General features: G+C 41.6%; 2 protein-coding genes across 3 annotated transcripts in view; one reads left to right on the forward strand and one right to left on the reverse strand.

Moving 5' to 3' along the window:
* Gcc2 (GRIP and coiled-coil domain containing 2) overlaps positions 1 to 1,127 on the reverse strand; it is a 42,100-nt gene extending 40,973 nt beyond the window's left edge. The window contains exons 1-2 of the mRNA XM_075980245.1: positions 1,006 to 1,127; positions 700 to 753 (exon numbers count right to left, since the gene is read on the reverse strand). Coding sequence (XP_075836360.1) covers positions 700 to 753; positions 1,006 to 1,011 — 60 coding nt within the window. The 5' untranslated portion in view covers positions 1,012 to 1,127. The remainder of the gene's footprint in view (positions 1 to 699; positions 754 to 1,005) is intronic.
* Positions 1,128 to 5,000: 3,873 nt separating this feature from the next.
* Positions 5,001 to 15,485, forward strand: LOC142854536 (uncharacterized). Of its 2 annotated transcripts, XM_075980249.1 has the most exons (5): positions 5,016 to 5,102; positions 8,323 to 8,421; positions 9,513 to 9,639; positions 9,842 to 9,902; positions 11,056 to 15,485. In XM_075980249.1, the coding sequence occupies exons 1-5, from the start codon at positions 5,076 to 5,078 to the stop codon at positions 11,855 to 11,857; spliced, it is 1,116 nt and encodes a 371-aa protein (XP_075836364.1). In that variant the 5' UTR covers positions 5,016 to 5,075; the 3' UTR covers positions 11,858 to 15,485. The 2 variants fall into 2 exon arrangements, with proteins under 2 accessions (XP_075836365.1, XP_075836364.1); XM_075980250.1 differs by lacking the exon at positions 8,323 to 8,421 and having other exon boundaries at positions 5,001 to 5,102.
* Positions 15,486 to 21,583: the final 6,098 nt, after the last annotated feature.

The following is a 21,583-nucleotide window of genomic DNA, read 5'->3' on the forward strand; positions in this document are numbered from 1 at the left end:
AAATTCATTCTGTTGCAAGCTGAAAAGCCATCCATATGCACATAAAAACAAACCTAACTATAGTTACACGTGGATCGGGTAACATTTAGGGTTTAACTAAAATAACAAAATATCAGACTTTACTAATTCTGAAAATTATTTAATCCTTGTGCACTTAGTTTCCTCGTCTGCAGAATGAGAATAACGAGGTAATTGTTTCAGGAAGCTTAAATGAAAGAATTGAAAGCTTAGGCAAATGCTTGGAACTCACTATGCAAACGATACATTTTGGCCAAGAAAACTACTGTCTTTCAGAATCATTGAACATTAAACATTGCACAGGGCTGTAAGAAGGACCTTATTCAATCATCGTTTGACTATGGAGCTGGAGCCAAGAGGATATAGCTTCTTGATTCTTCCCCTTATCTAATCCCCTCTTCATTGCGTCACTGTGTAAACTTTCATAAAACAGTCAAATGTCTGAAATATAGCAGGATCTCTCAGCATAGCGCTAACAAAGAGCAGGAAGTAAACAAACTGCTTGCCCATCAGGAAATTAAAAAAAGAAACAGGAAATCAATGGATGATTATAAATTAAAATGGAAATCTCTGAAGAAAGGTGACTTCTTTTAAAGAAGAAATCCCTTTCCCATGCCCAAGTTTTCCAATTCATTACCCTTCCGCGCTCCAGAGAACCTGACAGTACAGGGCTCTCCTCACCTTGGATTTCCCGGTCCCGGAGGGTGCAGCAGCCACCCCATCTTGAACAGGATCCTGCAAAACAAAATCGTCCCAAGAGTTCATCTCAATTCCGGGAGCAACGCGCGGCCAAATGATCTTGGGGCGAGGAAGAGCCTCCTCGGGAGCAAGAAGCAGGGGCCATCGTCATGGCAAGCGCCAGACCGGGCTCTACGCCGAGCGCAGCGGCGGGGGCCGAGCCGCCGAGCGGGGACAGATGCTCGCCGTGCCCTCCCACTAACTCGAGTGGCGCAGAAGACCAGCAGGGTGGCGTGACCCAACCATTACCTCCATCGCAGCCACAGCGACCCGCGGCCACCGCCGCCTCCTCACGAAGCCGGGCTGCTGCGGTCTCCGACGCAGCCGAGTGAGGGGTCAAAGGTCGTGCTTCGGGCTACGCCTCCCCCGCGTCTCCAAGGCTACGTGGAGCGGCACTTCCGTTTCCTCCTTGGCATCCGACAGGAAGTTCTCTGTGCGCAGGTACACTGGACAGAGCGCAGCGCGAAGAGCCTCAGAGAACCGCTCTGGGCAGAGTGATGGGTTTGGGTACACGTGTTCGTCATCAGTTTCCTATTTTTTTTTGTTGTTGTTGCTTTTCGAGATAGGGTTTCTCTCTGTAGCTTTGGAGCCTGTTCTGGAACTCGCTCTGTAGAACAGGCTAGACCCGAACTCACAGAGATCTGCCTGCTTCTGCTTCCCGAGTGCTAGGATTAACCGGCGGGGTGTTTCCTAAATTTTTAAGATGTGGTTTATAAGTTTTAAGTATCCCAATTAGCAGGCATATGTGGAACAAATAGTTTATAGGGATGTAATTCTGTCAGATGTTCAAAATTTGTTGGGCTGTGAATAGTAATTGGGAATAAATATCTGGATCCATTAATTTATTGGATTATTTATTGCAAAATGCTGTTATTCTGACTCTGTTCTTTTAAAAATTAATTTATTGGCCGAGATCATTCTTGTGCTTGTTAATATTGTCAATTTATCTAGAGTCATCTAGGAGATCAGCCTCTAGGCGTGCTTTTGAGTGATTTATTCAAATTAGATTCATTGAGAGAGGGACACCCACAGTAAATGTTGGTGACAGCATTCTATGGGTTGGAGTCCAAGGCTGCATAAAAAGGCGGAAGCAAATGGAGAAACAGCATTCATCTGAAAGAATTTATCAGGGCCATAGTGTGGGAAGTTAAGAGTGACTAGTGTCGACAGGCTCCCCTCCCTAGTGAGAGTGGGCAGGGTACAGGGACCAGAGAGACCCACAGGCCTTCCTTTTCCTCATGGTTGCTCACAGGGGGATGAAGGCTGGATATGGGAGAAATCGCAGAGGTCTCTAGAGGAAGGCAAAGAAGAGGTGGAAGATATTCCAATATAGATTTTTGTTGTTATACTAGAGAGTGGTCACAGGGCACCGCTAGGCTGATGTAGGCCTCAAAGAGAAAGTGCCTGATAGTTTTCTATAGTTAAGCCCGGCCTAAACATAAACTAGAGGATGGGACACATGTCTCTAGTGGGGAGTATCAGTCACAGTGTTGTATTTTTGTAGGTAAGAAGGGCGTTATCCATCAGGTTTTTCAGGATATCTACTTGCAGTGTAGACATAACTAATTACAAGGACAGGCCCTCAAGCGGTCTGGCCCTCACACCTAGTCTAGCCAGAGAGAATCTCAACCTACCCATGGGTGAAGGGAGATACTTTTCTTGGCTTGATCCTCTTTGATCATGGGTTCTGGAAACCATATGGCGTGATGTTTCAAAATGTAAGGATGTCAGGGGTTTACCATTTCCAAATCAAGTTTCCTCCCTGATAATACTCTTGGGGGAAATATCATTGTCTCCCCTCAGTCCTCATTCTCAAGACACAGCACAGCAAGCAACCGGATTCCTTCTGTCTCGCTTCTCTGAGCCTTCATAAGCCGGTATTTTCTTCAGCTTTACAGCAGAATGAATGCCTTTTATTAGTCAATCATCATGTGCTATTTACACTCAACGAGAAGCTGGTTCCAGAGGTGCGATTGTTCCCATAGACCCAAGCATTTTTGTCTCAAAGTCTCCTCCCAAACTCCCTGTCTTGCATCACACTGGTTTCCCTACAAGAGCTAGTTCCAGGATAGGCTCCAAAGCTACAGAGAAACCTGGTCTCGAACAAAAACCAACCAAAACCAAACCAGCCCCAAGGTAGAAAGCATTATTTTACCCATGATACAAAAGTGGCTATAGTACCCTGAGCTAGAACTAACCTGAATTCCTATTCCCTGTGAATTAGCTTTCTTGGTACCAGAAGGCACCATGCAAGCTTCCAGAAGTGGGAGGCAACCAACTCTGACACCCAGCTGTGATACCTATGAATCACATCAGCCAGCATGACATGATAACCGGGGTGCAGGAGTGTCACGTATACCTTGGACATAATTGGATTAATTGGACCTAAGACCTGCTCAACCAGAGGGCAACCATGCTTGGTACTAGAAGCCAACCTAACTACTCAGAGCTAGTGAGGTTGGTTATTGGCGGAGAATTTACATCCACTCATTTGCTAAACCAACATCATCCCTATCACCAGTCTATAAACATTTGTCCTTAGCCCTACAGAGAAGTGAAGTCCTCACCCTCATCAAGGAAACTTCTCTTTGCAACAGATGGAGACTACAGAAAACCACAATCAGTCAATATGCAGAGTTGTGGAGATCAGCCCCAATGTACATGTATAAAACACTCCCACACCTAAGGCTCAGGGGAAATTGAGGAAGAGGGAATGGAGAGATCGTAAGAGCCAGAGCATCAGGAAGTTTGCTGGGAGGTTATGTTTCCTAGTAAGGTCAGAAGCTATATTCGTAAAGTCTCACCAACATGACTGCCCAAGAATGAACAAGGATGACACCAATGGCTATGCTAAAGTGGGCAGAGAAGAGCCCAGGAAGCTTCAACCCCACATAAAGAATTACAGGCAACTGGGGAAAGTTGCGAACAGGAGAGGTGGTGCTCCCCAGGAAAGAGCACACCAGTCAGTTGTCCAGTATCAAATAGTCAGCCCTGAGAGCATCTATACAACTAACACAGACTGAAGAGCATATATTTAGAAATATGCATGCATATATGTATATACATTATGCATGCAATAATAGTTAATGACATAGAAGCCTTGAATTTGGTGGAGAGCAGGAAAGGGTTTGGAGTAATGAAAGGGAAGGGAGAAATGTAATTATTACCTTCCCTTGCCAGGGAGACTAAATCTATTCCAATTGAAAGTTATGTGAAACAATCTACAAGGGGGACTGGAGAGATGGGCTCGGGGGGTTAAGAGAACTGTAGGTCCTAAGTTCAGCAACCAAGTGGTGGCTCACAAATATCTGTAATGAGCTCTGGCGCCCTCTTCTGGCCTGCGGGCATATATGCAGACAACATAGTATACGTAATAAATAAATACATCTAAAAAAAAAAAAGCTCTACAAGGGATAACCAGAGACTCCAGACTTAAAAGTTGTGCAAATAAAGCACTTCCCACTTTCATTCTTAAAGCGAGCAAGGCACGAGGTGACTTCTACAGTGAACTTAAGCAAATACAAGCGCTCTGAGAGATATACCTGGTGGTCTGGTTTATCTTTAGTCCCTCTTAGGCCTTTGTCTTTTCCATACCCTTGCTTTCAAGTATATTCACTTACATTTTGTACAGTCCTTTCTAGAAGGGCACCCTGTGGAAAGAACATTCTGCACTCCTGCCGTACTTCACTGTAAATTCAAAGCTTTTTTTTTTTTTTTAACACAGGCTCCTGGAATTATAATCTAAAAAAAAATTACAAAAAAACATAAATGGCTAGTAAACTCTTTTTTTATTTTTTAGACAGGGTCTCACTATGTAGCTCTTGACCGTCCATGTGCAGACCAAGCTTGGCCTGGAACTCACAGATAGCCACTTGCCTGTGGCTTCCTGATGCTGGGATGAAAGGCGTGCAGAGTGGCGAGCTAGCAATCATTCTCAAGAGTATTTGATGCCTGCCTATTCCGGAAACACAGATTCAAGACTTCAAGCCTCCGTCTCACTGCAGGCAGAATGGCTATGATCAGGAATACAAGTGACAAGCAACACTGCTGTGGATGTTACACTAACAAGAGATTGCTGTAGAATTTGGCAAATCTGGGAGAGGTCTGTGATTGGAAAGGAAGTTAGGGCTGAGAACATTGTGTTGTGTTCCTTCAGCCCACTGCGACCTGTCACTCAGGCCTTAGGAGCCAATCAGATCCGCCACCGGTTCTGCCAGTCAGATAGGAGGAGGGCTCTTCCGGTTGCCAGGCTTTGCGGCGCTTGAGGAAGTCGGAAGTTGACATTTTTGCAGGATCGTGGGCTTCATGTGGGGCAGAACATGGTTGTACTCTGCAGCCAGGCTATGGTGAGCGAGGGGCCACTGTCTCCAGACCGGGTGGAGCAGCCTGCTGAACCACAGGAGCCCAAGTGTGGCGTCCTCCGTAGTCTGGGTGGGAACTAGCGGCCAGACGCTGAGTTCTGCATGTTCCTCCTGGTCCTCCGTGGTTTCCCTGTGATCCTTGTCATTGCCCTGGGCAGCAGCCTCGGAATAATTTAAGTCTGCCGTCTGCAGAGTGGGATCATGTTTACAAATGTCCTCGTTGACGTTACTGTGAAATTCTGGTGCCTGTAGAGTTTGTATTGTCACAATGGAAGGCAGATTTGCCAAACTCGGAGAACCCTGGTCTCTCTAGTATCTTCCAGAAGTTCTGCACTTGTAGAATTAAACATTTTTACATAGGATCCGACTGGAGTTAATTTTGTGGAGCTTGGAAATGATACCTTCTGTGTAGAGTAGCGTTCCACTGCTAAACTGATGTAGAAGAATAGAAATTGATGGTATAAGCTTTTACCAACCATAAAGAGACATTAGGTCACATAAAGTAGGATTTAGTTAAGGGAAGATTACCTCCCAAATACCCCCAAAGATAAACAGCATGCCTAGTAGAGATTAGTATGATAAATGTAAATGTCTGTTCACCAGCATTAATCAGCCATTAAGCTACATTCCCAGAACAAAGGAGATAAAGCTGATTTACAAGGGGCCATGAGGCCCCCTCCCCCACATCAAGAACAGACCTCTAACATGCTGCTCAAAGACCCATTACAGGGTCACAGCCAACATCACGTCCTGTTGTGACATAAAGATATATTAATTCTTAAACAGCTCCAGGTTAAACATATTTTAAAGGCAGTTTTGAGACAAGGTCTTCAGTGTTGGTTGAGACTGATTTAAACCCTGTCTATAACGCACAGGGCATTGCCCTTGCTAGCCCTCTGACTAAGCCCCCTACATTTTTTGGCTTATAGCCTTTATAGCACCACCAAGTCCTAAAATTATTAGTTTGAAACACAGAATGGACTGTCAATAGACAGGAACAGGGGAAGGATTTGCTCGTGGAGCATGGCTCTCCCTTCAGACCAGAAAGGAGGAACAGACTTGTGTGTACACTGCAGGGGAAACAGACTAGGCATAGGTAGATCACAGACAAACCTTTAAGGCAGTGAGCTGCAGCGCTCTCCATCATAAAGAAGGACCTGATGGGGCACAGTGAGTGACTGTCTGTGTAATTTCCCAGCATGTATTAATTCCTTCCGTGTGGATAAAGACAGCCATAATTGTTGTGTTTATAATTTAGGGAGGGCAGCTTTAACCACTGAGTATTCGGTTTCCATTTAGGGAACTCTCCCATGCAGATATGTGCAGTCCTGGTTGACATAGTAAAGTCAGCTGAGAGGTTTGAGATATAGACCAGGCTGTCACTCTGTGTCAGGTTACAGTGCTCAGCAGGTAACATATTATATGGGACAAAGTTTTATAGTCTCTTATTACTGCATTCTCTTTTTTCTATTTTTTTATTTAAAAAAACAAAATGAAACTTTTTTCATTTTACATACCAATGCCAGTTTCCATTCCCTCCCCTTGTTCCTTCCGTGTTCCTCCCCACTCCACCCCTGTCCACTCCTCAGAGATGGTAAGGCACATTGCTTGAGGGAGGACCAAGGGCCTCCCTATTATATTTAGGCTGAGCAAGGTATCCCTCCAAAGAGAATGGGTTTCCAGAAAGCCAGTACAAGCAGTAGAGATAAATCCTGGTGCCAGTGCTCGTGGCCCCACAGTCTGCCCCAGCCATACAACTGTCACCCACATTCCGAGGATCAACATAGTCAAAATGTCAATCCTACCAAAAACAACCTATAGATTCAATACAGTCCCCATCAGAATCACAGCAAGAAATTGAGTAAGGCAGAATTTAAAAATCATGTATGGCTTTCAAAGATTGAATATTGAATCCGTGGATGGTATTACAAATGACTCATTCAGGTGTTTAGTGAAAAGAACAAGTGGGGCAGGATGAAATCAAAGTCTGTTCTGTAGAGCAAAACAGCACTAGGTGGTTTGCAGACAGCAGATGTAAGGAGGAAATGGAGCTAAGAAATTCCCAGGTGTTTAGCACCATTGAAGAGAAGGCCCTTGCTCAGCATTAAAAGCCCAGGAAGGACTCCATCCAGGTAAGCCTGCAGTCTATGGTAGGAATAGGCAAAGAGATTCCTAGTCCAAAGAAACAACTTCATACTGAATCAGCTGCAACTCTGGTCCAAGCATGGCAGGGGTCCATTACAACACAGACCCTAAATTTGGGGAATCATTGAGGTTTTATTGGTTCTGGATAAAAAAGGTGCAAAACTTAAGGTCATGGATTTTTCAGTCTGTGGTTTCAGCTCAGCGCTGTTACAGGCATCTGCCTTTGGGAGATTCAGAGTCTCTGAGGCCACTGTGAGAACATGATGCTGTGAGGATGAAGCCTGGGTTGTATTTTGAGCCCATGAATGCTGTGAGCTATCTGCCATGGAGAGAGCTGCACATAGGAAGTGGTAGTAAGCAAAGAGAGAGACATATGAAAAGTTGCAGGGACAGGGCCATCAAAGACTTTAGAAACTGAAACAGCATGTGTCTGATCCAGGCTACAGGATTCAGTGGCTGGTCTGCTGGGTTTCAGTCTTGCCTTCTCACTGTGTCCCCTTACCTCTCCTTTGGAATGGGAGTTGGAAATTACTTTGTGATTTTACAATGTGTCTAGGGATTGTCTTGAGTGTCAGAAGAGACTTCTGACATTTGTACAGTGCATTGGCTGTTGCTGACTATGAGAATCATTGAAGTTAGACTCAATTCATTTTCTTCATGGAGGACCATAAGCCTAGAGTGACCCAGGTCAGAATCTAGTCAACTGAATGAAAAACCTTCCAGAAAGGATGATGTATGATTTATTTGAATATGTGTCTATCCTTGGTGACTTTATTTGGGGTACTGGTGGAACCTTTAGTAGGAGAAGCATTTCTGGATAAAAATTCCTCTTTGCAGACGGGACATGAGTGTTTATAGCCTGAACAGATTTCCTGTTCTTTGTGTCTACTGTATTGTGGTTGGAACTGGTCACCCAGTTCCCTTCTCATTCTGTCTTGCCTTTACCACTATACAGACTGTATCCCTAAATCACATAAGGTACAGTAGAAGCAATGGCTATTCAATGCTAAGGCCATTTTGCTAGCCTTTTTTTTTTTTTGTTTTTTTGTTTTTTTTGAAGACAAGGTTTGTCTGTGTTACCATGGTTGCCCTGAAAGTAGCTGTGTTTTACTTGAATACAGATCTTCCTGTCTCTGTCTCCAAAGAGCTGGGATTGAAGGTGGGCCAACATTTTGGCTTTTTCTAATATTATTGGGTGATGGGCCTGGAAAGTAGGCTTTTGTACAGTCAATCAAGTGCTATGGTGCTGAGCTTCACCCCGATCTTGAATTTTGAATTTGGCAGAGGGTTTCGTTCTGTTTCCCAGAACACGTCTTCACTACATTCATACTGCTTGAGTCATTGGATTGCAGTGGTGTGACATTTTTCTAGCTTTTGTTTCCATTTTGATTTTTTAATGAATATTAGTCTGCCTGTATTCATGGATGTGTACCACATGTGTGCCTGGTCCTCACCGTAGTCACAAGATGGCCTCAGAACCCCGGAGCTTTGAGTAATGGATAGTTATGATCCCCCATACATGTAAGTACTGGCAATTGGGCTGACCTATATGTAGAAGAACCAGAGTTCTTTACTCCTGAGCCTTCTCTTCTGCCCTTGTTTATGATCAGTGTTTACTTTGCTAATGTTTCCACCTGTCCATTTGTAACTCTTTAAACATGCAGTTCCTTTTAGTAAGACCTTATTAATGTTCGCCTTTAATGTGGGACCCTTCAGGTTTTGCAATATGAATACAGAACTGGAGTGCATGCATAGCTCTTTTTAGGAACTCCAGTTAAAAACACTCTGAGTTTTATTATTTTTGGTTGGTTGATTTTTTTTTTCAGGGGAGACAAGGTTGTAATATGTATTTGTGGCTGTCCTGGAATTGATCGCAGAGACTGTGCATTTAACTCAGAAGTAGTCACAGCTGCCTCTGCCCTCTAAGTGCTGGGATTGAAGGCATGAGTCAATACACCCAGCTGGCCCATCTTTTTTGTTGTTAGTAATGGATCATACAATTTCTCTGATGTTTACTGAGCACTGCATTTCCCTTGCAAGGCATATCCCATTCAAAGGTTACAGAGTGACAGAAGTGAACCTCCTCTTTAGATTCTATCTGCAGTGATGTGGTGATGGTATTAAAATGTCCCTGTCATGAAATAAGTGCGAGGAGCAGTAGAATTAGGTGACTGTACTGTCAAACAAGTATACATTTGCAATGTTGTTGCTATCACTCCTTTTGCTTTACATGTGTATGGGTTATTTTAGAGTGGAGTGACCTATAGTGATGTACATGTGAGCTTCACTCCGGATGAGTGGGCTTTGCTGGACCCTTTCCAGAAGAATCTCTACAATGATGTGATGCTGGAGACCTTCAGGAACCTCACTGCTATTGGTAAGATGGTGAAATTACCTCACATTTTAAAATAATCGGACAAGTGTTTCTTGGTTTTTGAGTTTCTTCTGTAATTTGATTGAGAAAGAGGAAGAGTGTGGTGAATAAATTATGCATGGTGCTAAGGTTCACCGAAGATATTAGCTTAAGTTTTGCACAATTTCCAATAATATATCACAAATTTTCTGATAATATATTTTAGGCTACACATGGGAAGATTGTAGTATTGAAGAGCATTCTCAAAGTCCTAGAAGACATGGAAGGTAATTTACATATGCATACTGATATAATTATGTCTCTGAGAAATGGTTAATGTGTCCTGAATATTTTAAAGAAAAGCACCAATGTAAATAAACATAGCTTAAAGTGTATTGATGGTTATTAAATTTTTAAAAAGTCGTATACCTCAATGTCATGTACGTAAGTTGTGTGTGCCAGTCATTAAGAAAGAAAACAAGAAAGAGTGTCTTAACAGTTATCACCATTTGAATCACAGCAGAGTGAGAGCTGTGCTGTAGAACTGCCAGTCTGTAGTTTCATAGCACACATATTACAAAAGGTATACACATTGATAATACATATTCTAATAATCAAATAGTCCATAGCAAAGCCAGTATGACCTATTTGCTTGTGATGATTTTGCTAAGTTTATTGAGATGGGCAGATAGAGTCAAGGGACAGTACTTGTGGAGCAACCGAAATCCCTAGACCACAAGTCCATGAGGAACAAAGAGTCAACCTGTGTAAATGCAATGTGGAAACCTTTTATTTGTTATTTTTCCTTTAATAGATAAATCATATGTCAGTCTGGGTTTGAACCATATGAGCATAGTCATATGGTAAGAGGTAACACTATCTCTCTCAGAACAACTAGAAGATATGTAGTAGTCTCTACTTTTACTAGACTTGTTGAATGTGATTCAAGGTTATAAGTAATTGATTCTTCAGCTGCATTGGGAATACATCAACAAGCTCACAGTGCAGAAAAGCCTTAGGAGTACTGCGGATTTGTAAACACTTCTGTTTGTCATGGTTCACTTTGCAAATGTAGTGTGACCCATACTGTAGGAAAATTCATGAATGTCATAAGAGTGGTAATACTCTACGTTTGTCTAGTTCTCCTCATATATGTGTAAAATCTCTTATAGAAAAAGGGTGGTATAAATGTGAACCACGTAATAAGAGCTCTGACCATAATGGGTATCTTTAGATTCAAAGAAACCTTAATAAAGGATAAACATGTATTTAAACAAAGAGACAAAACCTTAAATCTTATTCTTCTTTATAATTAGACCAAATTGTGAAATTAATTTATACAGATATAAAGATCTGTCAGTGTAATCAATGTAAAACTTTTACATGTGTGAAGAAACCTTCTGAATATACTCAATGTGTTAAACCCTTTACATGTTACAGTCATCTTGAAAGGCGCAAAAGAATTCATATTGGTGAGAAACACCATGAAGATATTCAACATGATGAAGCCATTGCATGTCACAGTCAATTCCAAATACATAAAAGAACACATACTGGAGAGAAGTCCTATGAATGCAACCAGTGTGGTAAAACTTTTGCATGCCACAGTTATCTCCAAAGGCATAAAAGAACACATACTGGAGAGAAGTCCTTTGAATGTAATCAATGTCGTAAAGCCTTTTCACAATACAGATATCTTCAAAGGCATAAATTAACACATACTGGAGAGAAACCCTATGAATGTAATCAGTGTCAGAAAGCCTTTTCACGACACAGTAATCTTCAAAGCCATAAAAAAACACATTCTGGAGAGAAACCCTATGAATGTAATCAGTGTGGTAAAGCCTTTTCACAACACCGTTCTCTTCAAAGGCATAAAGGAACACATACTGAAGAGAAACCCTATGAATGTAGTCAGTGTTTCAAAGCCTTTTCTCGACACAGTTATCTTCAAAAGCATGAAAGAACACATACTGGAGAGAAAACCTATGAGTGTGATCAATGTGATAAAGTCTTTATATATCCTAGTAATCTAAACAGGCATAAAAGAATACATCATGGAGAGAAAGACTATCAATGTAATCAATGTGGCAAAACCTTTACACATCAGAGCTTTCTTCTAAGGCATAAAGGAACACATACTGGAGAGAAACCCTATGAATGCAATCAGTGTGGTAAAGCCTTTGCATATATCAGAAGTCTTCGAAATCACGAGAAAATATACTGCATAGAAACCCTATAAATTTAGTCATCGTGGTAAGGTTTTGTATTTCATGGTAGTTTTTCCAAAAGAGTAAACTTTTCTTGCAAAATCAATCTGTTAAAACCTTCTCATATTACAGTACTCTATGAGGACCAACAAGACCAGTTTCGAAGGGAATCTAACTATAAAGGATTTGGCATCATCTTTAGCTAACACACTTTTTTTTTTTACACGAATGTTGATTCTGGAGAAAAAAGTCTGACAGTGCCAGCTATCTTTACAAGCATCATAGCGTCCTTTATTTTGTTTGTACCTGCAAACTAATATGTAAGAAAGTCCTTAAGAATTTAAACAAAGTAACCCTTTTAGATTTCACACAGCTCTTCAATAATATGAAGTAACTAATCCAGCTGTAAATGTTTGTGGATGTGTATCTGTGCCTTTTCTGCCGCTGTGATATAATGCCCATATCAGCTTATAAAAGACATTTATTTGGCCGTTGGTTCCAGAGGGATACAGGATCACCAGGAAAGTGACATGGCCACCAATGTCAGACACGCCAGCTAAAGCAGGAGACTAAGAACTCACATCCTTAACCTGCTACATGAAGCAGTGTGGGAACTGGACATGTATGTGGATTGTGAAAGCCTAACCCCCAGTGACAAATTTCTTCCAGCAGGGCAGTATTTCCGTAATCTTCCCAAATGACACCAAGAACTGAGAAGGATTGATTTCTCTGACTTGAAGCCCACATGTTTGTCTGTGTCCCATCAACCAACTCATGATGAAAAAAGCTCTGTAAGTAAGCCTTCAGATGCCTCGGCCCCTGTGTTAGAGGAATGAATGCTTAGAAAAACTATCATGAGAGGAAAATTTGCTTACAGATTTGTTTTAATATTAATTTTGTGATGTCAGTGTGTCTTGTGAGGGTTTGTGCATGTACACACTTGTTCCCTGTTGGGCTTCATGAGGCCTGGGCGCAAGGCCCAGTGTCACTTCCTGAGCATAGCTCAAGTTTGGAGACCTGTCTCTGGCTACCCCACCTAGACCTGCCTCTGCTCAGCCACCTCTAGCGTGGCAGACTATTATTGGCCCTTATTCCTTACTCCTCCTCAACCCACCCAAGTTTCTCCACACCATCAGAACCCTATACAAGATCCTTCTCGATACCATTAAAGGAGATCCTGCTTCAACAGACACCCAGTTCGGTGTGTTTCTCTCCAGGTGGCCAGGGGGAGAGGGCTGCTGGGTTGTTTGGACACTCACCGTGCTGCTCAGCCCCAAGGAGAGTCCAGCAGATCCGGCTCTGTGCCTGCTCTTTCTTCCTGAGAACCCGGCAGTTCCCAAGAAGGATAGACCCTTGGATCTCTTGTAGCAGGAATTACAGGAAGTTGTCTAAAACCAGGTCCTCAATGAACTGTTCTTAACTGCTCAACCATGTCTCTATCCCTGTAAATGTTTAAATCCTTTTTATATCATCCTGATGTCAGGAAATAGGGAAGAACTCATACGAGAAAAATTCCTGTTCATGTACAAAGACTTTAGACATCACAGTTGTCTTCAGTTTCAAGAAAAAAGTCTTGTCTCATTTCTTTCTCAGGAGCCTTGAAGGAAGTAAATGATTTACCGTGGTCATCAAGTCTGATGGTAGAGATCACTGCATTGTGGTTTCTAATTTGAAACATTTGAAGTAGATATGTGTGCCGATTCCATTTAGTGAAGTTTATTTTGTGGTCCTTCTATTCCTTCTGTGGCTTCTGCTCACTTTCTATCGTTCTTTCATGTAGAACTTTTTCTGTTGCAGTGTATAGAATGGGATGCCCGTCATCTAAGTGGTGCGTTCTTTATTCAAATCGAGGTAGTATGCGATCATAGTTTTCAGATTACAGTGTCTATGAAAATTTAGTCAACTGCTTTTCCTAGTTCTTTATTTCATATTTTCTTAAAGTCCCTTAAGGTTGTTGTTCTTCTGCAGCATGACTTGGATGTTAGTAGTTAGTTAGGGATACATTTGAACTCATGATTTTCATGTATCAGCCTCCTGGGTACAAGTCCAAGGGTAGAAGATGTGTCCCCAACATGTGCTGTTTTGTCAGCATGACTTAACAATATTAGTGTTAAAATATGTAATTGTAGAGAATTTACGAAACAGTAAATACCCCTGTGTATAGTCAAAGCAGGATTTTCTTTTATCTGGCATGTATGTAATAAAGTAGGATAATCAGCAATCAACTCTATATCTCATAACATAGCCTGATGCACTATGGATTTGTATATATTATTCTAGTGTTCCATTTTCTTCTTCATGTCCCAATTACTTATCTATTTGGCACTTTCTCTTAGAGTACTGCCTCCTAAGCTGCTTATCCATAGATACGGATAATATAATGGCAACGAGATTTATTTTTAAAAAATCTATTTAGTGTGTCAGTAATTTGGTTCTGGGTTTGTAGGCCATAGCAGATGTGTGGAGACTAGAAGACAATTTTGTGGGTTCTTCTTTTGGGCATCTTCATATGAGGATCATGGTCAGGTTCCAGTGTTGCACACAACAGACATTTCACACTGAACCTTCTCACTGATGCTCAAACAAGATGAGTTGAAACATTGCATCAGTAAATTATTGTCTTCTTTTCAAATTATAAACACTGTTTTTTTTAAGAATGGATGAAAAACAGAACAATTTAAATAATAAATCCTGTTTGCAAATGAAAATGATATACTACTCTCTTTTAATTTTGATTGCGTTAGTTTATTCTAAGGACTAAATGCTTGTTCATAACACTTTTTCAGAACCACAAATTAATGCCAGAGAATTGTCTCTGTGGGTAGAACTGGTTGCTGCGAAGCCTGATGACAGGAGTTCCATCTCTGGGAGACCCATATTCTCCGACAAAATTTTCTCTTATTTCTACACTTTGTCTGTGGAATATGCACACTCACACATCAGAACATACATAAATAATTTTGAAACTCATTTAAAGGCCAATAATGTCATGTGTAGCCAAACCTGGTCTCATTTCTAGTCTTCTAGAAGAAGTAGATAGTGGAAACCTCTGTTATCCCCATTGCCACAGACTCACAACGCACAGATGTGTATACTCAAACACAGTTCAAACATTTGAAATGGATCAGATTAGCAAACAGATAGCCCAGTTATTGAAAATATGAAATTATTTGGAATTTCAAATTAATATTATAATTTGAAGAATTAGAATTTGAAGAAGTATCATTCACTGTTCACCAAACCCTTGATTGTTACTTTTTTTTTTAATATTTATTTATTGTGTATACAATATTGTGTCTGTATATGCCTGCAGGCCAGAAGAGGGCACCAGACCTCATTACAGATGGTTGTGAGCCACCATGTGGTTGCTGGGAATTGAACTCAGGACCTTTGGAAGAGCAGGCAATGCTCTTAACCACTGAGCCATCTCTCCAGCCCCCTGATTGTTACTTTTGACATCATATTTTACCCCATAGTCTCTGATTTATCGATAGGTCATTACAAAAAGTCATAGCTGTGTCTTGTGCATGCATGTAATCCAAGGACTTGGTAGACAGTGGGAGTCCGAGCTCTCTGAATTTGAGACTAGCTTTGTCCATGTAATGAGTTCCACTTCGGCTGTGGCTACATAGTTATGTCCTGTCTCAAAAATAATCCTGAGGGCTGGAGAGATGGCTCAGAGGTTGGGAGAACTGGCTTCACTTCCAAGGGTCCTGAGTTCGATTCCCAGCGGCCGCATGGTGGCTCACAACCATCTGTAATGAAATATGCTGCCCTCTTCTGGCCTGCAGGGACATATGCAGGTAGACCACTGTAAAATTTTTAAGAAAAAAAAAAAAATAATCCTGAGAAGAAAAAGCAGATCTCAAATTATGGAACTTTCTCTAATATAATCTGGACTCTGGTTTCAATCAAAACTTGTTATCTTTACTCACATTGAGAGAGCTGTGTTAACAGTGACAAAAATAAGCCATGTGCAGAATCAGTTCACAGAGGGAGAAAAAAAACCATTAAATCATCTCACAACCATCTAGTGGTTTCATCACCTTCAAGTGATAGGAGGCAGAAGTAATGGCATCTTTATTTCCTGCATTATAATGACATATTTGGGGACTCAGTAGTACTGCTCTTTTTGGGTACATGCATTTGGTTCCTAGCAACCATATCAGATACCTCAGAACTGCCTGTATTTCTAGGTCCTGGAGATCCAATGCATTCTTCTGGCCTTTGCATCATATATGCAAATAGTGAAATCCAGATATGTATCTGATTTCATATTGTAAACAGGGTTTTCTTTATATATGTTACTTACAAAAAAAATGAATTAGGTCTGCGAGGTCCTTGAATCCCGGCAAGAGGCCCTGCTTCTGTGCTGAGGAAATCCAAAGATCCTGCTTCAGGGTGGAGGGGATCTGAGAGCCAGCACCAGTGCTGAGGGGACCTAAGAGAGGGCAGACCAAGAAAAACTCCCAAATACACAGTCAGCCACAGCAAAGATTGGACAAAGACGCCAAGACTCTGCTGGCCTCATTTGAAGGAAGAGGTTCCACCATTTCAGGGTGAAGATAGGGTATATGTGTAGAGTGTGACTTTATCCCCTGTTAAGTAAGGAAATGGAACGTCAGGAAGAGGCAGCATTCCTGAGTGTGCACTGGGTGAAACTGGCAGATAGTGACAATGTAAACAGGTGCTGTCTGATGAGCTGAAGGCCAAGGACCCCTGTCTCACCTGTCCAAGAGCATCTTTCTGTTGGATGAATTTAGACACAAGTACTCCCACGAGCACCCTCTCTGTGGTGTTGCCATATTTTTGGTAGTACTTTGGTAAGGATGGTTTGCCCTGTGGTATCATTTTGCTAAAGATTTCTCCTTGCTGCATCCAACAAGAGCAGCTTCCTGTATGTGGTGTGGGTTCCATAGGCAGAGCCTTCCTTCGTGTGGAATTCAAATTGTCTCATGGACTCGGCATTATACACATGGCAAAAACTGGATGCTGGCAGCGTGAAGACTCAAACTCTAGTTTAAGAGTCTCCTTCCTAGGAATGGAATGTTCTAGCATGTTGGAAACTCTTCAATAAAGGAAAGATTTAAATTAAACATATCTTATAGTGGCATGGCTGTCTACATTCTTTCTGAGATAAATTTTCCTCATTAAAGCTAAATGTACATTAATAAAATACATGTGTGTGCAGCTGTGTTTGATGTAAAAATGAAGTGTACCATTTGAGGTGATGATGCTACCTGCAAGAGTCAAAACCGAACAAAAACGATGAGACCATATATAAAAAAATTCCTATTGAGTTAATTTACGGGGGAGTCTAAGAGACTCTCAGACCAACATAGACTATTGTTGTGGTCATTGGTTGCAAGCCAGATCTTCAAGTTCAGATTCTATTGCTGAAGACACCACATACTTTCAACACAGGAATTGGAGGAATTCCAGTCTAGTTGACCTGAAATCCTCCTGAGAACTGGCCTTCACAGGCTCAGAAGGCATTGTGTCAACTGACAAGGAGAGGAGAAATGTGTTGGCTCACGCAGCTGCAGTTCTATGATCTGCAGAAATGAACGGGCCTGCGAGATAGCTGCAACGGTGCAATAGTGGGACTTTTATCTCGGGGAAACAAACACCTGGCTAAGGCATTTATGCCTGGTACTGTAAACCTAGACAAATAACCTTGGCTGAAGACTGTTGGAGACCAGCTTTGACAAGTATACCACTTATCAGGGTGGGCGGGGGGGGGGATGAGGATGAGAAAAATAAGTAAAGAGAATGAAGGCATGGGTGAAAGTAAAACAGACACAGGAAGGTACTGGGAGGGGTTCCAGTGAATATGGAATTGCCCACATTTAATTACCATTTGCTTAAAATACCCAGACCACAAAAGGTAGTAGTAAGATGAAAAATTCCTTAACATGGTACAAACCAATTAACAAAACAGTTGAAAGATTGTGGCCTAAAACCTGTTGCCAGAACAAGACAAATAAAGCTCACAGCCTAGACCAAAACATTCTGTAGGCAAACCACTCCCTGGGTGAAAGCCATTGTTATCTCCCTAATTAAGCAGGAACTTAGTTGGATCCTTAGACTTTTGGTAGAGGTAGAAAGAGATTTACTTTTTTATACCTGAAACACAAGGGCTGAATATTAGCCACACCTGTTGACAATAACCTTGGGAGCACAAAACTCTCTGCTCTGAATCGAGGTGGGACCTTTGTTTGAGGTAGAAACAAACAATAACCTTGAACTGAATTAAGTTCCAACTCTTTGACCTTCGGTCAGGGTGAAAAGGATCTACTTCTGTGGGCCATCTTGGTGTCCAAACACCAAGTAACCACACCCTAGGCCAGGGTGTGTAACCATAGTAACTGTCAACAACTTTGAGCAAACTGAAATTCTCTGACCTTGAGACCCACATTTTTGCTCCTCCACAGAAGACTTCAGGGACCAGAGAGTAGAAGAGAAAGGGAGTACTTCCATTTTTAAAAACCAATGTGATGTATAACCATGTTCCAAGTGCATAACCTTGTACCCACAGAGAAGTACAGCAATTGGCCCTCAGCAAAGCAGCTTCCTTTTTAATATGAGACTGTTTTAGAGACTCAACCTGTCAAAATGCAGAGAAGTGACTATGCCATGCTAATCTAGACTGAAGGATCTGCAGTTGTGTCTTTTATGGGGCATGTAAACCTTGCCTCTCAATAATGTGCTTATACAAGAGACACCTGACAATAGCAGTTCACGTGCAGATGTGGACAGGGCAATCCCACACGGAACACCACTAGAAGAAGATCTACCGGTTGTCATTGCCTATGAAAGTGGGAATGCTTCTCCTACAGGGACAAGATCCCACATAGGCTGTTCAGTCCCCATTGGTCCAATCTGGACACAGGGACAAATGATCAAGGCTGATTGGACTCAGTAGGTTAGAAACACATGTGTGTACGTATGTGCACAAACCACACATACACATGCTTGTTGCTCAGTAGAGAGATCATAATTTGGGGAGAGGTACATGAGGTAAACTGAGGCACAAAGGGAAATGGGCTTGGTGGAAGATATTTAGATGCAGTCTTCATATGTAAAGTTCTCAATAGACCTAAAAAAACTAGTTCCTGGTTGGGCAGCAATATCGAGGAAATGTGAAAACTGCCTCTGGGAATTTGAGGACTAGTTCACCAAGTGATTGAAAATGTTTTCCCAAAGTAAAGGAAAAACCACAAATGGAATAATTTTTGGAGGTTGCACCAACTGAGAAATACAAATTAATGGATTAAAATGACCTACCACAATGTAGTAAAAGGAATATTAAAAATCGATGAAGAAAATAATGCTTTTGGTCATGTTTTGTATTAATTTTAGGCTATTGAGGCAGAAACAGGAATGATAAGCCATGAGGAGTTAATGATGTAACTTTTGAGTTTACAAAGTAAAGGATTTAACATAGCCCTCAGCAAGGCATTGGACAAGAGAGAGGCCTCTTAGGGATGTGGATTTTGGATTATAATAATTATTATTATTATTTGGTTTTTCAAGGCAGGGTTTCTCTGTGTTATGGAGCCTGTCCTGACACTGGCTCTCTAGACCAGGCGACTTTCTCTGCCTCCTAGGAGCTGGGATTCAAGGTCTGTGTCATCACTGCTCAGCATGGATGTTGTTAAGAGAGCCTGCCTTTTTGTTTCAGAGTATTAGTTCTTTGAAGACAGGAGTTCCCAAGAATCCGTTGATGGTGCATTTAGGTGTGATTACAAGTCAATAGTGTACAGATATTGGCCGATGACCCTTTAACTCAGGATAAACTAGAAACAGAGACTGAACCCCAATACGACCTCCAGAAACCGAGTCTCTTCTCATACTGAAAGGAGACCCTGGAATGGAAGAAGTGAGGGGAGATGCAGCCCGGATGGGATGTCTCTGCACAAAAGGCAGAGAACAAGCAAAACTTCTACCCTAACCCTGCTTTCACAGGACCCCAGCTGCAGTCCAGGTCAGCCTGAAATCACTATAGAGCAGACATGAGTCACGTGACTGCAACCTGACCAGTGAGGAAGTTCTGATTGGCTACCCAATCTGATTGGCTCATTTCTGTATGTATCACCAATCAGGTCGCAGATCAGAACCCACAGCACGAGGGATGTGGCTAAGAGTCAGTTGGTGGCAGTTATGTGCTGTTGGAGGCAGGGCTTTCACTTGGAGGACACCAGTGGCAGAAGCAGTGCGCACAGACAATGCAGTGTGGCACGGATTTGGAAGAGGAGTTTCTGATCTGCTCAAGCAACACCAGGTACGTCCTGATCGACTGCTGTCTACCAAGACTGTTTTGCTTTCATGGGACCCACACTGTTCTTTTCTTCTTGTTGTTGTTTTTTCTCTTTCTTTCTTTCTTTCTTTCTTTCTTTCTTTCTTTCTTTCTTTCTTTCTTTCTTTCTTTCTTTCTTTCTTTCTTTCTTTCTTTCTTTCTTCTCTTCCTCCTCTTCCTCCTCTTCCTCCTCATCCTCCTTTTTTTTTTTTTTTTTTTTTTTTTTTTTTTTTTTTGTCAAAACCACTTTGGAGTGTGGATTAGGACAACAGCTCTTCTTTCTAATTGTGGTTAGTCAGGAGCCCAGGCCAGGATTCTGAACCACCTAGGACTCTGAGCATGACTGTTTTGTCTAAAGAGTCTGTGGTGGCTGAGACACCCAGGCTCCTTCCCAGAACACTGTGAACAGTCACAGGGATACCACTGTCCTATTCTATGTCCTCCCTGGCCTGTCTTATGTTCCCTCAAAATTGCCTTTGGAGACTAACAGGTCACACATAACAAAATCATCTTCATTTGCAACTGTTTTCTGGAAAAAGACTAAATTTCATTCTAGGAACTGTGGACTTTTTGTCCTATAATCTCTTCATTGTTTTATTTGTCAAAATTTATTTTAGAATTGTCCTTCTGTTGTTAAGTGATGAACTCATTTTGACCATGAACTTGGCCATGTTTTTGTGTTGTTGGACTTGCTAGGTTTCAATTTCTTTCATTAAGGATTGTCACATCTAGATACATGAACTCTTCGCTTACACCTGTTCATTTTACAGTTAGGATTATTTTGTATTATTTATTTTGCTGTGTGTGTTTATCAGTTTGTGTCACAACCCAGACACATGGAATTTAGAGGGAAATTTGTGGCTCTAGGTGCTGGTTTTCCAACTGGGGGATAAGGGAGGAAGCTGAAGTCATCTGGTCTGGCAGTGGCTCCTGCAGACTGTATAGAACATGCTCGAAAGTATCTCCATCCCCTTACTGAATACTTGGAGGAATATTAGTGTTATTTTTTTTCAAAGTTGGGTAGAATTTATATATGAATACATTCATATTAGTTTTTCATTTTATTGATATTTCATCACTGGAAATCTTTTATACAATGTATTTTGATTATTTCTGCCCCTGCTCTATTACTTCCAGACCCTCCTCAGCTTCCAACCCATACAGAAATATGGTTTATGTATTTTTTCTGTTAAAAAATAAATAAAACAGAGACCAAAACACCAGAATAAGCATTCAAGACCTATAAGATGCCCAAAGAAAGGACAATGAGCCCAATTATGTACCAAAGTTTATTGTTCCATTTTGAGTTTGGCATTAATTAATTAATTAATTTTTTATTTTTTGCTTTTTCGAGACAGGGTTTCTCTGTTGTTTTGGAGCCTGTCCTGGAATTAGCTCTTGTAGACCAGGCTGGTCTCGAACTCACAGAGATCCACCTGCCTCTGCCTCCCAAGTGCTG

Source organism: Microtus pennsylvanicus, chromosome 7, assembly GCF_037038515.1.
Source record: "Microtus pennsylvanicus isolate mMicPen1 chromosome 7, mMicPen1.hap1, whole genome shotgun sequence".
Taxonomy (NCBI): domain Eukaryota; kingdom Metazoa; phylum Chordata; class Mammalia; order Rodentia; family Cricetidae; genus Microtus; species Microtus pennsylvanicus.

Bases quoted from the DNA above. Each gene is read 5' to 3' on its own strand.
- LOC142854536 (XM_075980249.1), top strand. From the start codon at position 5,076: ATGGTTGTACTCTGCAGCCAGGCTATG. The intron at 8,422-9,512 runs GTGGGCCAACAT...GGGTTATTTTAG, and splicing joins CCAAAGAGCTGGGATTGAAG to AGTGGAGTGACCTATAGTGA. The intron at 9,640-9,841 runs GTAAGATGGTGA...AATATATTTTAG, and splicing joins CAGGAACCTCACTGCTATTG to GCTACACATGGGAAGATTGT.